The 17325-nt window shown below is 36.9% G+C and overlaps 1 protein-coding gene across 1 annotated transcript in view; it reads left to right on the forward strand.

The window, feature by feature from the left end:
• Positions 1-17325, forward strand: part of RXFP2 (relaxin family peptide receptor 2) — a 56332-nt gene that overhangs the window by 14065 nt on the left and 24942 nt on the right. The window contains exons 2-6 of the mRNA XM_032879943.1: positions 3123-3269; positions 5746-5823; positions 8729-8834; positions 9669-9740; positions 16761-16832. Of these exons, the coding sequence (XP_032735834.1) occupies positions 3123-3269; positions 5746-5823; positions 8729-8834; positions 9669-9740; positions 16761-16832 (475 nt within the window). The remainder of the gene's footprint in view (positions 1-3122; positions 3270-5745; positions 5824-8728; positions 8835-9668; positions 9741-16760; positions 16833-17325) is intronic.

Genomic DNA, 17325 nt, shown 5'->3' on the forward strand with positions numbered 1-17325 from the left:
ACAAGCTTGCAATTTTGGGAAGTTTAAATCTTGAAAAGAGCTCCTCCTTTAATTCTTTTTATTCCTAAATGATCCATTTATTCATTCGTTCATTAAAAAAATGACTGAGCGTTAAGTAAGCACCAGGCACTTTGACAAAAGGGATTTAGGATACAGAAGGGAAGGCATAAGAAATAGATTTCATTTATTTATTTTCCTTCCACATAAAATTTATACCTTGAGAATGTCTTCAGGAAGATGCCATTCTTGAGTGCAAAATAGGGGTTAAGAGGAATGTAATTGATAAGTTCAGTTTGCACATGGTTAGTCTTTTCCTTTCCCTTTCCTCACCTTAACTTGCCAGATGTATTCCATTTTCCTTCCAGGGACAGGGAAATAAGGTTGATCCCTCTTGTCTGTGACAGTTGATTACTTATCTTGCTCTGAATCTGCATCTGGGAGATGGATACTTAGTTACGTTCAGCCCTCAAGGAATTCAAGGTTACCTTCATGCTAAACCCCCAAGGGAACACAATATATTGCCTTCAAAATGTCTTAGCTTTCTATTTCAAAATTGTCTTTAATGAAATGTCTAATCACCTCTACTAGGTCATTAAGAAAATACTATTATTATGAGGTTGTAAGGGCATTTTCATTGCTTTTTTATCACTTACAACTCCCTGTTACCTTTCAAAGTGATTTGAGGCTGCTTAAAATAGAAACCATATATGTCATATGGATTTTCAAATAGAAAAACCTGAGGAAGTAGGGGAAGCTTTCGTTTGGTCCCTGTTATTTTTTTCTTAGAAATCACATAAAAAATTCTTCAATGCTAAGGCACAGCAAGCTTTCTTTCTACATTAGAGTTTCTTTCTTAAAGTCCTATTTTCTTGCTCTGTGTTGAAATTGCCCTCATACCAACATTAACTGAGGGTTTATTATGGGCCAGGCACTCTCTAGTACTTCATAAGCATTAGCTTATCTAGCTCCTGAAACACATCCATAAGGGGGATATTACATGAACTTTATTTTAAATATGAGGAAACTAAATTTTGAGCTTAAATAGCTTGCTTAAAGTCTAGTGAGTGACAGAGAGAATTCCAGTCTAGGCAGGTCTGATGGTCCCCAGAGTACTTCATCACGAATGAATATTTGTCATATACCATTAGTGGATCATGAGATCAGTTTAGTGGCTTGTAATCCCAAATGTGAGTAAGATAGAATAGCAATGATCAGAGTATATCCCACAAAGTAAAAAGCAAGCTATATTTCAAGAAACTTTATTTTCAGTGTGAGTCTGTTTGTATGCTGAATTGTGACACTAAATACATGTCTGTGAGTTAGTATCATAAAAAATTTCAAAGCTGCTTCACTAAGATATATTGACTCTCACTCATCTATGTTCCAAACACAGGAGGACTACTAGCTTTTTATAAATCTTCCCTCTACAGAAATGTTTACAAGAAAGGAGAGACTTAAAAATATGTGACTCAGTACACCTCTCCCTGTGTGAATGGGCTTAATAAGCCAACTCCCAGAGCCATGCAGCAGAATTTCCCTGAAACAGTCAGACCTGACTGGTCTTATGCCAAGCGGCTAATAGTAAATCACTCATCTACCACTGCAACAACAGCAACACAAGTATTTTTTGCTTTGGTAGGAACAAAAATCCAATGTGTAGAAAAGCATCCAAGAGCCACCCTCCCCATCTAGGGAAGGTGTAGCAGATGGGGCAGCAGCAGCTTCTGGAGTAGAGTCTGCATTGGTATGTCCAGCTGTCCCCCAGGAGGGCCAGGTTCTCTTTGTGTCTCTGTGTGTATTTATTAAAGGGCAGTGAAAATTAGACAAACTGAGCAAAGACAATACAAAATATCATGTGTTTTCTAAGATGTTAAACTATTTTTTATGAACCTCCTCCCTATGAAAGACAATTTAGTTCTCATATCCTCTCTCCCCATACATTGTGTTATGAAGATATCAATTAAAGCAGGAAGCTGCATTTCAAGGGGCATAAGTTCTCTTCGAGGGCAGATTAAAAAAATCTCCTTGTGCAGGGAACATAAGAGAGGACTAAAGCTGAATAGTGGCTAGGTTGAATGAGAAAATGAAAGAGGAATAAAAAAGAATGTAATTAACTTTGACAAAATTACTCTGTGGATAGGATGACCAAAAACATTTCAGAAATTTAGATGTAAGAGACATTCTTTGAATTTCGAAAGAGTACTTTCCAGAAAATAAAGAGATGCTTTCTGTAAATACTCTAGTATAATTGTGGAAGTCATGTATTTTTTTTTAAAGGAATGCAAGACGAAACTTCACAAAAATTGACTGAAGGAGAGTGTACACTCAGGCATGACTGTGGTTCATTATAACTAATTGAAGGCAGCAAGGGGCATTAGCAAGGTGTTCCTATCCATGCCACTGAAGGTTGGCATCAAGACCAGGAGCTCCCTTGGATTGGTGATATCACACTTTTTAATATAGCAGAAGGACAGAGAACAAACCTTCTATGTCTTTCTAAACTGATGACAGCACTTAACTTCCTTACACCTGAAACATAAAGGAAAATATCACCCATACATAGAGTGGTAGAAGGAATAACTGAGATAAACCACTTGTGCAATTGGCCTGGGACACAGTAAGTTCAGTGAGTGTTACGTGTCATTACTTACCATTATATCTCCCTATTCAAATGTAGTTCTAGATTTCTCTCTAATTCACACTTACACTGTCCTTTTGCATGTATATTTTTATTATGTCACCTCAACTCCTCCTCATAAAGGATTAAAAAGTAAATAAATCCATTTATTTAATTCTGTTAGCTCATGGCTTTATGTTTCTGTTTCCAAGAGTGGACAACTCTTTGATTTCACATGAAAGTAAGACAATTATTTTAGTTTTATTTACTATTGCCTTCCTGAAATTAGTTCAAAATGAACGTTGGTCCCATTGTTGATATAGCTGGGGTTAGATATGAACATGATTGTTTCGAATGTTATAATTAAGAATATTATTCAAAGAAATTGTGTGCTAGGAATAACATCAGACAAACTCCACTTTTAGGGTTCTTAAGAAAATTAAAGGGGATGCCATGAAAAGACTTTAGCCATATTAACAATATTTCTGTCCCCTCTTTTGCATAGATTTTCCACTGACTGAAGGCAGTACAATCACTCCTTTGTGCCAAAAAGGATACTTTCCCTGTGGGAATCTTACCAAGTGCTTACCCCGTGCTTTTCACTGTGATGGTGTGGATGACTGCGGGAATGGGGCTGATGAGGACAACTGTGGTGAGTTCCCCACTCAGCTCCAGATGCCCACCTCCCCTTGTGAATGCCCTCAAAGTGTGCTTGGACCAAATAAAAATTATCCTGAAAGGAAAGAGATGATTTGGTATTCTACAGGGAATCCTACTGTAACACAAATAATTGCACCCCAAATTTATTTGTGGTATGACTAGAATTTTCACAGGTAGAAGTTGCTTAAATCAGAAATAAAAAATTGATAAAAATTGAAGTCATATTTTGAAATCTACTTGGATGCCCATATTCTAATTTTAAATGTCTGCTTATAACTACCTCTTTTTGGCTTGGTAATTTGGTTCAGCTACAAGAATACCTTTCATAAAGTGTGAATGGGCTCTGTCTAGAGAATTGATTTATTGAACAGATCTATATTGAGTCCCCACTATGTGCCAGGGGCTGTTCAACTCACCCAACCAGAGCAGGCTTAAGGGAGAGGAGGTCTTACCCTCAAGGAGTTCACATGGGCAATGTGAACAAGGAGGACAATAAACCTGTACATAAATAAATAAAATGTATTTAAATATTAATATTTATTTAAATACTAAATATTTCAGAGAGTGATAAGTGCCACAAAAATAGAAAACAAAATGATGGAATAGAAAGTGACATGAAGGGAGGACTATTTTAATGATGCAACCAGAGAAAACCTCTCTGAGATGATAACATTTGAATTGAGAGCCAAATCATGAAAAATTATAGAGAAACAGAGTTTCAGACCAAAAAAACAGCAACTGCAAAGGCTCTGAGGCTCAGTGAAATAAGAAAATGTGTTTGTGGGACAGAAAAGCCAGTATGGCTTGAGCAGAGTGAACAAGGATATAGAGGGTGAGGAGGTGACAGAGGTCAGATCACCAAAAGTCCTACAGGCCATTTCAGGTCTGTATGTTGGGAATGTATATATTGTCTAATATAATATTATTTTTACTTGAAGAAGTATATTTTTACTTGAAGAAGCTGATGCCAAGTTGACATGTCTAGTTAATGAGCTAATGAGCAAGTAGGCACTAGAACCCAGATCTCCGCAATTTAAAAAATCCTGTGTGTCTTCTACTACACAGAACTGCCATTCCTTGGCATTGCCCAACTAGCAATCAAAGTGAGACAACATGTCCAGAAAATCCAGGTGTCTGTCTCTAGAATCTGCTTTCCTGCCCTTGAGTATTCATGCATGCTTCCCACTCATGGAACCTACCATCCTCACCTTCTGTGGATCATTCATGCTCCTCTTTGGGATGCAGTTCATGTCCCGTTTTCACCTGAGAGACTTGGCTTCCCTGGCCCCACTTCCCCACCCTGAAGCTCTCCCACCAGTCTAAGATAAGCACTTGTTCTCTCTGTTTCCACGGCATCCTGCTATACCTGTATGGTCATACTAAGGGCTGCCTTGTCTCTTCACTGTACTTCTTTCACTAGACACGAACTTTTTGAGAAGAGTTCTTCTTTGTGTCTTATTTGTTTTGGTGTCTCCAGAGCCTAAGACAATAGAGTATATCATAGGTGCTCAAACACTGCTCAGTGATGAGGGCAGCTGTCAGGATGCCAATAGGCAAGTCAGTCAAATGTTTGGCATTCCCTCTCCACTGCATGGGAATCAGACACCCTGCATGTTTATCTACCTCATGAGGGTGTTCTGAATGCAAATTAAAAATAATTTGTGTGAAGGCATCAAATAGAATCATTTGAAAAACCATTGTGCGTATTAATAAAAAAAATAGTAACAAGTTAAAGGTTTCAGGGATCAAAGGGGACCTGTGGAAAACTATTTAAATTTACCCTTCTATTTGTATGAACTTTAGTATGGCATATTATAATATGTATCTTACCATTTTAATAGCAAATATTGAAGAAATGATATTTCAGAACCAGTCCTCTCTTTTAAAAAGAGTAGAATTTTCTTGCAGAAAAGGAGAAGGAAATTTGGCAAATAAGCATGCTGTGTCCTTGGACAAATTGAGAAAATATGATTTCACTCCATAGGACCAGATGGTCTTTATTAAAAGGAACTTATGCTTTTGCTTTATTAAGAAGGTCACGTGACACATATTTTATTATTAGTCATTAAACCTATCAAGTACGTATCTACATATACATATGCAGCAATATGCAGATGACAAAACAATTCAGATTGTATTTTCTTCTGAGGGCCTCAAAATTAAAGATGAAACATTTAAACTGTCAGCATTAGAAACAAGTAACATTTTTCAAGATGGATATATGTATGTAAAACAGTTATCTATTTCCATTCCATATTTTCCAATACACACATTTGAAATATTTGTAACTTCAAAAAAGGGGAAAATTCCAAATGTTGGCCTAGCTTTTTCTCCCTTACCATCTATGTTATCATTCAATTATTTAAACTGAGTTTAACTGATTTCATTATCAATTTCTTATACTTTTGTTTTGTAATTTGATATTTGAATTATAGAATAACTGACACATATTCATCACCATTTCACAGGAGACACTAGTGGATGGGCGACTATATTTGGCACAGTCCATGGAAATGCTAATAATGTGGCATTAACACAGGAGTGCTGTAAGTGGTATTGATTCAAAGACTCAGTATCAGCTTTGTGAGCAACATGATTTGCGGTGCATGGATTCATATGGGTAGTGTGATTAAATTCCCTCTGGAATTTCAATTTTAGTTCAATGTGTTTCACTGGTCAGCTGGTCTGTTGTCTGCTGTTGTCTGCCATGGGACTGAGAGATGGAAGAAAACAGCATACTTTATTCATGCTCATTTGATGTATTAGCCTATGATTGCAAGAATATATAGATGTTCAATAATTATGACAAATAATAAAGATCTTTTTCCCTTTACTGAAGAAAGTGTTTCAATAAAGATATTGAGCGCCAACTACTTTCCAGCCCCTATGTTAAGGGCTGAGTGTACAATGATAAATAAGATGTGGCTTCAACTCACAAATAGTTCATATTGTAGCAAGAAAGACAAACCCTCACGGAAGCAGGGAAGGTAAAACGTAGTGTTAAACTGGAGGAATGATGTTTGCACAAGGGAATGTGAAAGCCCATTGGAAGAAATGAAGGCTGTGTTAGGGGTGGGGAAAGATCCACAGAGAAGATGACATTGAGATGGACATAGAAGTCCCTGGATGAAGGAATGAGTGGAGGTAACAGGACAAGCTGGGAAGCAAGATCTGCAAAACACTGGGGTAGGAAGGTGTAAAGATCACTATGTCTTTCCCAGTGGTTCTGAGTGCATGGGGCAGAGGAGCTGGAGCTAGACCTAGAAGATGAGGCCAGCCCATAAAAGGTTTTGGGTGCACACTTTAGACATTGGCCTCTACCCTGTAGATAAAATCATGTCTTTATACATACCTATGTTACATACATGTGTATAATGTATACATAGGCATAATTATGAAGGTGCATGTACAATTTTGTATGTATATTATTATGTATATATAATGCACCTATATTAAACACTATATTAATACTATATTATACACTTTGTAACAACCAGTTTATAATCACCACTTACTATATGCTTTCATATACATCACAGGAGGATCAAATATAAAAATGATAAATTAAAAGTTTAAAAATAAATATAACTGAAAGTTCTAGTATTTTCTTCCTGAACCACAATAGGTCACTTCGTATGCATCCCATTGTGCAGATCACTGCTGTACACAATTTTGGGCAATCACCAAAATTGTGGGCTTATTTTCTTTTAATGAATAGGAAGAAGCACATGATAAGGGGCGTGTGTGAGACAGAATTATAGAGAATGGAATAGAACAGCAGTCCTCAGCCCTGGGCAACTTTTGCCCCCAGAGAATATTTGACAATTGTCTGGAGACATTTCGGTTGTCACAGCTGGGTGTTTGCTACTGGCATCTAGTGTATAGAGGACAAGGATGCTGTTGAACATCCTCTAATGTACAGACAGCCCCTCACAGTGGAGAATGAGCTTCCCCAAATGTCAACCTTGCCAAGGCTGAGGAGAAAGTATGGTGAAAGAGATACTAATCATTATGTGTCCTGTAATACTTCAGACTAATACTCAGAATCTGAGCCCAGAAAATGTCAGTGAGAAAAGTGAGTAGAGAGAGATGCAAGAAGCATTTATAAAGAAGAATCCAGAGTCTATGGGTATCACTGACTTACAGGTGAGGGATCTATGCTCACATTGCTGGTTTAGACAGCAGGCCCAGCTTGACTACATTGGATTCTTTTATTGGGAAATAAAAGTTTCAAACCCTAGGTTTTCCATCTAATAATAACCACTATTTTTAATGTCAATAAACATTGAAGTAAACATTCTGAACTTAGCTTTAAGAAGTTGAGCTAATTAGCATAAACTTATAAACAACATAGAATACTTTCCAGAATTTTATACACTAGAATACATCTTTTGAATTAAGCAAGTACTCAATAAAAGTTTGTTGAATTTATCAAAATTCAGTGAAATTGATTTTTAAAAGTTTGGATAAAAGTGATTTAAAGGAAGCAGAGCAATTAGAAAGAACTTATAAAGATTTAAATAAATAATAGTAAATATAATAATTGGAAAATAATCCTCATTTTCTTAGCTCCCATCAAAAGAGTTACTCATAGGATCAGAGGCAAAATCAAGTGCTCCATAAATATCACTCCTCTCTCTCTCTCTCTCTCTCTCTCACACACACACACACACACACACACAGTGTGATTATCTGTCGTATGGGACAACTTGGCCTGGTTTCTCCTTGGATTTCTCACACCTTTATATGACATTATCTTAATAACTATGTAAGCTTCTTCACAGTAAATTCTGAAGTTTTTTTTTTTTTCCCTTCAGAATGTTTCAGATAGATGGATCTTTGGTTCTCTCAGCTTTATAGCTTCTCTACAATTTTTGTCTTCCACTATATCTTTATAGGAATGAAAAACAAAGAACCACAATAAGAGGGGATCTAACTTGGTCGATTTTAATAAGGCACAATGGAGGCTCTCGCATCTGCATCTCTTTTCTCCCAGCTCCAGAAGTTTGAAAGGGGAAAAAGAATGGAATTTTAATCAACAAGCATTTGTTGAGCAACCTCTTTGTGCCATTCAATTCAATTGAACTGACTCAATTATACCCATTACAGATTTACTCCATCATACTAATGTTTTTCATCGAGGAGAACTTAATCTTGCTTCACTATACACTTTTTTGCCATTTAAACCTTTCTGTGGTTTCTTTCTAATCACTTGTTAAGTGCCTCTGAAATGACCACTGGAAGCTAGAACTGAGATGAAACATCACATTAGTCTGTATTTGACTAGGTGAGAATTCTTATTTGCTTTTATTATGGGCTCGAATTAGTGCCCTGAAGGTGTAAATGTTATACATTCAATGAAGAGAGAACAATGTCATTTATTAGAGATAAGGTCATAATTAAAGAAAAGTATTTTTTTCCCCAGTGAAATACTACTCTTTTGCCCCCTAGTTCTAAATCAGTATCCACAACCCTGTGACTGCAAAGGAACTGAATTGGAATGTGTAAATGTCGGCTTAAAGTCTGTGCCAAGGATTTCCAACAATACGACATTACTGTGAGTAGAATTCACAACTTGCAGATATTTGCCTGTAAAGTCATATGAAAACCATGTAGTCTAATCTAACCTCCCCTTGTTCTGTTTTATGTTACTTGTATACTAGCAAAATAATAGAAGCTCCCTTTAAACCACCAGCCATCAGAGAATTCCTCACGCTTCTTCTCCAGAGAAAACAGGTTTTAAAGATTGCCTGGATATCATTTAGCTCACAAATGTCTGTGGTCTGGAGTGTTCATTTCAGTTACTTTCTGATCTCTTGTTTTTACCAAAATGCCAATACTGTACAACTAAAGATGGAAATAAAAAAGAAAACCACTAGCTTATTTTCTCTTGTTTTAAATAGTGATAACTGTCCAAGTTTGCAAAGATATAAAAGGTCTATGAAGCTAGCTGTGTTATCACTGTGGAAGTTTTCCTGTACTTTGCAAAAATTCTCTGAGAGTCTCAGAATTTATAGTCATGTTATAATTTGAGCAAGCATGATTTGGTTAGGATTATCTGTTGTTTTTGTTGTTAGTGGTGGTGGTGGTGGTTTTGTTTGTTGTATTTTATTAAATTACCCAGAGAGTAAAGATGTTAAATCACAATAGACATTCTAGTCTATGATACTAACTGGCCAGACTTGTCAAATGTTTGCAAACTGCTTTAATTTTGCTTTATGGACTTCTCATTCTCATATAAGGGAGTTTTCAGTTACTACAGTCATTTTCAGATGTGTGTTAAGTAGCATGGAATATCATTAAATATCCTGTTTTCAAGCATGCACTTTCTAGGGATAACCGTGGTTGGCCATTAAACCCGTAATGAAGTCTGCTTTAACTGTTATTTTAGGTCTCTTAAGAAAAACAAAATTCACAGTCTTCCAGATAAAGTTTTCATCAAATTCACAGAACTTAAACAGATGTAAGTAGCTATTAATAGTGTTTTTATGAGGAAATCCTTATGATGTTTTATTTAAGATGCCTTTTATCTTTTTATTTCTATTTTTTTAAAGATTTTATTTTTATTTATTTGACAGACAGAGATCACAAGCAGGCAGAGAGGCAGGCAGAGAGAGAGAGGGAAGCTGGCTCCCTGCTGAGCAGAGAGCCCGATGTGGGGCTCGATCCCAGGACCCTGGGATCATGACCTGAGTCGAAGGCAGAGGCTTTAACCCACTGAGCCACCCAGGCACCCCTGCCTTTTATTTTTAAAATGAAATATAAACTCGATAAGTTTTATCAGGTAATTTATTTTTCCAAATGTAGTTAAGATTAGTAAATTAAGCTTTGAAAACTAGCATATTATCTTTCCATTTCATAATTTAAAGTAGCTGAATTGATTTTATTTAAACTATTTTTAGAAAATTAAATTGGAGTTGAGATCAGGCATCTCAACAAGAAAACACAAAGTTCCATATGAATTTTCAAGGTCATTTGGAAAATGACATTGTAGATTCAGAGGCACTTGATGCACTTTTTAATTTAAAGAGGAATGTTAGTATAGATCAGAATGTTCAGATCATTTAGAACACATAATGAAAGAATATAGCCCATCTCCTAGGATAATATGAACAAAACACAATCTTAGTGAAATCAGTGATATTAGCATATCTGAGAAAAGAAAATGTTAATAAATCCAGCACAGTCTGCAATGAAGAAATGGTAGTCAGCGAGAAACAAAGTATCAAGATGCTATCTTCCAAGAAAGAAAACCAAGATCTGGGAGACATACTCCCTAGAGAAGTCTATTCTGGAGGACAGGGATGGATTGTCAATTTCCACCATAACTAGCATGAACTATCTTTTGATGGAGATTACCTTTGCTTTGATTCCCTGCTCACCAAGCGACATTATGATGAGTGCATTAACTTCCCAAATTATTCATACTGAAGTATTTGGGCATTTATCTTGGATAGGGTATAAGAACATTTCTATTGGTGGAATTGAATACCTCCTATTTAAATAAAGAAATTGAGAATATTCAAATGCTTATGAATTTGGTTACTGTATATCAGTTCCTCTGAGCCCAGTCAGTCTGGGATAATGAAGAGATCGACTTTCTATACTTGCCAAGATGATCGTTAGACTAGATTTAAAAACTAACAAGGTAGGGGCACCTGGTGGCTCAGAGAGTTAAGCCTCTGCCTCGGGCTCAGGTCATAATCTCAGGGTCCTGGGATCGAGCCCCACATCGGGCTCTCTGCTCAGTGGGGAGCCTGCTTCCCCACCCCCTCTGCGTGCCTCTCTGCCTGTCAAATAAATAAATAAAATCTTAAAAAAAAAATTAACAAGGTAATGTTGTAAGGCCCCTTGGCAGTACAATCATATTATTTTATCCTTCAGCATAGAAAGTTTCTAGAAATGTGAAATATGTTAAAAAGAATAAACATAATCTGATGTTTGGATGATACTGGACAGACTTATTTGGTTTAAAATGCCATCAACAATTCTATGCTGTTCATGAATTTAGGTACAGATTTTTTCATATAGGAAAAGAAGTCAATGAAGGAATTCCATGAGTGAGGTAGAATCTTATATGAACAGAGATAATCATGCCCGCGTTTGATTACAGCCTTTGTAAATACCATCTCACATCTCTATAAATACCATCCTGGAGCATGTGGTCATGTTGACATCGTCACCATGGAGTGGCTGTGCACATTCTCTGGGTTTCCAGATTCCTCCAGAGAGGAAATCCTCACAATACTGCAGCTAATCTTACTGGAAATCCTTAGAATCACATGTTCATCCTATGAATCAATATTGTGTTTGCAACTGCCTGGATAATGCTCAAGGGAGGAAAAATAAAATAGCACTAGCAGAAAGGAAGGGGGGAAAGGCTCATGCTATAGAGTACCTTTTTCAATTCTATGATCTAGAGTCATAGAAAGTTTATGAATTTTTAATTAAATCTTGTTATTCAGGAGGCAACTAAAGTCTGCAATGGTTAAATGATTTAACTAGGATCTACAACTAGTAAGTGGAAGAGCCAGAATTAGAGCCCCTATCTTCTGATGCCCAATGCAGTGTTTATTTTATAATAACCAGAAACTAGAGATGGAAAGAAATCATTCTAGCAACAGATTGAGTGTTCTACTAATACATACTGTCCTACCCCAAGCAGAACTCCCTTCTCTATGTTTGCCCTCTTAGTGGGGACAAATTGACTTCTGGGAAGTCAGAGCCATCACCAGAGGATCAAGCAAAAGACAGTTAAATTTCATCTACTCAGACCAAGTCCTTTTGTGGACCACTGATCTATGTCAATACTTATTTCTCGTAGTATAAGCTAGCCCACTTAAGGGAAGAATATGGAATCACTCCTTTTGATAATTAAGGCCCCAGTTTTTCCCAGTGAAATAAAATAGGGATTAACATTAATTGCCCAGATCAGCTGGAAAATTCTCCAAGTAAATATTGACTTCTACTTTGTGTGAGAAAGCCTAGGGACCACATCATCACCCAGCAGAGGCTCTTTCAATGCAAGCTGCTATTTGATGCTTTCTAGGCAGGTTGATTCTCCTGGAGACTGAGAGAAAAGAGATTAGGAGACCATCATCAATAAATATTCACTAACTATCTATTATAGGCAAAGTACGGCACAATTCTTTTTATTTATATAGCACTTTTTAAAGTTTACAAAGAAGCCGGCATTTGGAATTCTCATTTGGACTTTGATCCCCAAAATCTGTGAGGTCGAGGCAGACATCATGAGATCCTTTTAGGAATGAGGATACCTACTCTGGAGAAGAGGGGTTGTTTGCCCAAAGGCAGCCAGCTGACAAGTATTAGAGTGTGGCCTCAAACCCAGACCTCTGACTGTGATCCTTTGGAAGCTTAGTTGCATGGTCCTGTCTCAGAATATTGTTACTGTTGATGAAAACATCCATTAACCAAACTTTGATTTGAAAATAACTCAGGTTCTTCATAAGCATTACCCGAATATCACAAAGTAGCTCATGAGTTCATGAGTATCCCCAGCCCTTTTCTCCTCCTTCTCCAGCATCCCCCCCCAACCTCAGACACACCCTTCCCCTCCAGTCTTACTCTTATCTTCTCCTTCCCCATCCTGCATTACAATAACCCAAATAACCGGTGTCACAAAGCCCAAACCATGCCCAAAAGAAGGTGTCCGGAGAATGGACAACCCTCAGAACCCTTGGTGGCATTCAACAGGAGGGTAAATGCTGAAGAAACCACATGTTCATTCATTCTTTCAATGAATATTTCTTGATACCTGTGAGGTACCAGGCACCTACAAAAAGCCCTCTCTTCATAGAGCTTAAGGTACAAGGGAGGAGGATAGATAATAAAATTTAAAAGTACTTAGTGTATTACATACTGATTAGGGCCATGGAGAAAAATAAGCCAGGAAGGAATGAAGGCAAGCCGAGGAAAAGAAATTTTGAGGAGTGTTAATAAATTTTGTCCTGTCACAAAACTCTACTACTGGCAAAGCTTCCCATCTTTCTTAGACTTACACCATGAAACTGATCAGAATACACCCAATCAACTATCCATTTAACTGTTGATATTTCAAGCTGGCTATTATTACCCTGAACATTCCACAAGTCTCTTCAAGCAGAATTCTCCCCCAAAAGGACCTGGTTTCATATCTAATCATCATTCTGGTCATACTAATCTGTATATGTTCACCTACATTTGCCTTACATGTAGTATCTAGAATAAATGCAATATTTTCACCGTGACATAACCAGAGCAGGGAAAGAGAAAGCTAGCAACACTTCCTTCCTAAACTCTATATGCCCTAAGCTTACATTTGCTTTTTGATGGCTACTTCATTCCCTTAACTCCTAGCAATCATGCCTCTAAAATTCCCAATCCCGTGCCACATTTGTTTCTGCTCAGGGATGGCTACTCCAACCTGCATTTGTGCACTCGGCATTTGAGAGCTAGTGGTAGGTCCATAAATTTATCTCTATTCAGTTTCATGTTGTTAGAGTCAGCTTTTCTTATCAGACTGTGAAGAACTTTTTGGAAAACTCAATATATTCGCTGTTCTTTCTAGCATTCTGTCATCTGAAAATTAGATGAGCCACCTTTCCCAAATCATGTGGTAAAATATTGAAGAGGACAGTATCGAATACTTTTTCCTGAGTCTTCCATCATCATCCTTCAAATAATGTATATTGTTCTTTATCCTGTCCATAAAACCATCATAAAACCATTTGATCAATGCCTAGTAGACCTATAAACAATGTTAGGCACATAGTTGTTTGAATTTAGGACTGATCAGTTTTTCAAAGAAAAAAAATCAAGTTGGTCCAACACGCCCTGATTTTCATGTAGTCCCCTATTTACTTTCTCTCTGAGGCGTTCACAGGCAGTGTCCTAAATAGCCTGTTCTGTGATCTTGCCCACGGCCAACATCATGCTCATCATTCTATGCACTGGGATATATCCTAAGAGATCACTGAAGCTAACTTTGAGTGAGTCTGTGGTCTAGAAAGCTCTAAATATTCAGTGGATTGAGGTCAATTTGGTATCCTGAAAAAATAAACTTAGAAATCAAAATGAAATTGTAATTGCCAGGTGAATAAATGTTGTTCAACTTATCTGAATGCTTTTACTGTTGATCAGATTACTCGTTTTAATAACCTTTTAAAATATCAAGACTTTCTAATGTTGGGGGGAGGACATTTAAGATGATCTTCCAGAGAAATAAAATATAATTTTTATAACATTGACTGTAATACTCTATCACCACTACCATGGAAACCAATAGCAGTTCTCCTCCCTATTGTAACATAAACCTTATATAAATTAGAAATTCCTTCTTAGACATGGTTCTAGTTCAAGGCAATCATTGGCAACAAAATGTAGCTCAAGGAGTCTGCCTGGTTCATGAATACAAAATGTTGCATTAAAAAATAGCCTATAAACATGCATGTCATTAAAGCATTTATTTGCTTTAGTTTCAGGTACATAAATTCCTGGCGTTTCTGCTTGAAAAGTCCTGACAGCTGAAACAGCAGGAATTCATGAACCAGTAAGTTATTCTTAGAAAAGCCATTCAATGTAAAGTATATTAAATGGGCTCATATCTCAGCTCTGAATAAAAAGAGGACAGCACTTGCCAAATTGTCATGTTTCCAAATTTTCCTTCATACCCACTAAGCTTCTATTCTGCAAAGAAGAAAGGGGATAGCACAGGATCACGTTAAAATTCACTAGCCTAAGTCTGAGACAGGGGTCTTGGGACTCTGGTTATCTGTGGGGAGCCAGCAAGCTGAAGCCAAAACAGAAGACTAGAGGCTCTTCATTATTTAAGGAGTTGGAATCTTAACTCATGTCAGGGAAGGCAGAGAGGCTGTACATGTCCAGTGAGTCATGCAGATGGAAAGCACAAAGTCAAATTCACAATTTATGACTGCCCATCTCTTCAAGATTGAGAGCATGTAGGTAAAATGTGCATTCCACTTTTGAATTCATTATCTTGAATAAAATATAAATCGTACTAGTTAGGTGGTAAATCTTATCTTCAAGAGAAACTTCAATATACCTATATTATAACATTATGTTCTTTTTCTATTCTTGTTTACTCTTTTAACATAATTCATTATATTAATTTTCATTACATCACTCAAGAGCTCTGAAATGCTAAAACAGATATTGATCTATATGGATTCATTGTATTCATAGCAGAACTTTAAAACCAAAAGCACAACTTATGTTGCAATGGGAAGCATCTCTTCATAGACATGGTGGAGGGAGAGAAGGGTTGGAAGGGCATGAGGTCTCTATGGGTTTCAAGTTTACTTTGTGGGATTGAAATTGATATTTTGTGTATCTATGGATGTAATGCCTGTGCTCTGTAGTACCAACATTTTCCACTTGGCGGTACATGGAGAAAATGACAATATTTAACGCTTAGGGTAATAGATGGGTTAGCTGATAACTGGGAATGGCATCTCCACTTTACCTAGCTACCCGAATGTCTGAGAGCTTCAATATCCTGACACACCTATAATGCCTTCATGACTCAAAGGCTGGGAAGCTTAGCTAGAGAATGAATAGTTACAGTATAACAAAATTCAGAGTACAGTCATATGCTGAAGGAGAACATGTTCTATGAATAGTTTTGCAGTGAGGTACCCTAACAATCAAGAAAATGTTGTACAAGATTAAAGAATCAAATCAAATAAAAATAAGAGATGGGGAAGCCATTCAAAAGACGATGTAGTTATTAGTTACTATTATTAGTGGACATTTCCTGCTCCTAAATACCTTTAGAAAATATGAATGCAAGGTTAACCTCCCATTGTATAATGAGCACAGGAAATGGAAATTATTTGCTTAGATACTCCCAACAGTGCTATTATTGAATATTATATTGTAAAATTGCTTCAGGGGTTAAGTAAATCATGACCCTGTGGGCTGAAGTAGATGTATTAGCTCCGGTTCAACTACTTATGCCATTCCTGACCTTGAATACCTAATTCCCTTTGTGGTTCTCATTCTGCATCTCAAAATAGAAAAGAATAAGACTTGCCCTCTCCTTTTCCCATGGGAATAGAATGAAGAGAAATGGGGAATTAAAGTTAGAACCCTGTCCTGAAAAAATAAAGCTCAACAGTGAGACTGGCTGGTCTCACATGGGGCGTATCTCTCTTAAGTCAGAATAAGAAAACTGCAAAACAGACCACTTCGACCCTCAAACTCATCACACATGAGCTCAGCAGTGCAAACCAGAGATGCCAGAAATCTCACTGCCTGGGTGCTAGCGGGACAGAAGAATTAGCCAGTTCACAGCCATCTCTCATGGGCAACGCTTCTACTGCCCAACATAAAAGTAGGACTTGGGACTTTATAAGCCAGTTTCACAAACTGTTTTTAGATGAAAAAAGTGCAGACCACATTCAACAACTTGATAAAAAGCCTAAACCATAATCACATGTCTCTTCTATCTTATTCCTACCAGATTTCTTCAGCATAATTGTATTACACACATATCCAGGAAAGCATTTTTTGGATTACATAACCTGCAAATATTGTAAGTAACTTCTTTATAATTATAAGTACAATTTTAAGTAAAGGTTAGAAAGGTAAAATGGTCATTTTTGAAGACTTGACTTGTCTATAGCGAAGTGGGAGGAACTGTTATCACAAAGTACTTACATTAATTATTATGCTAAAAGAATTATTAAAAGATTCCTAGTTTTACCAGCTGTAAAAGCTCTCCTTAACCTTGTCTTCTCAAGTTTGGGTCATTTCCACAATATTTTAGCATTTTATTTTTTCTAACCCTCGCTAACTTACCTGTATGTTTTCTTAAAATACTAGTCTACTAAGGATGGAACCAAAAAGGGCAAAAGCAAAAATAACCTACTCTTATACTCTTAACAAAATACAATATTCTTACCCATTACTTTTGGCCATTTTGCTGGTCCTGGCCCCAGGGTCGCACACATTAGGCTTGTTATCTGTATCTCCCAGTTGTTCCTTGATTTGTCCCCCTCTTCTTATCCCATTGGTTGCTTTCAAAA

This window comes from Lontra canadensis, unplaced genomic scaffold, assembly GCF_010015895.1.
Source record: "Lontra canadensis isolate GAN:19392208 unplaced genomic scaffold, GSC_riverotter_1.0 scaffold67, whole genome shotgun sequence".
NCBI lineage: Eukaryota > Metazoa > Chordata > Mammalia > Carnivora > Mustelidae > Lontra > Lontra canadensis.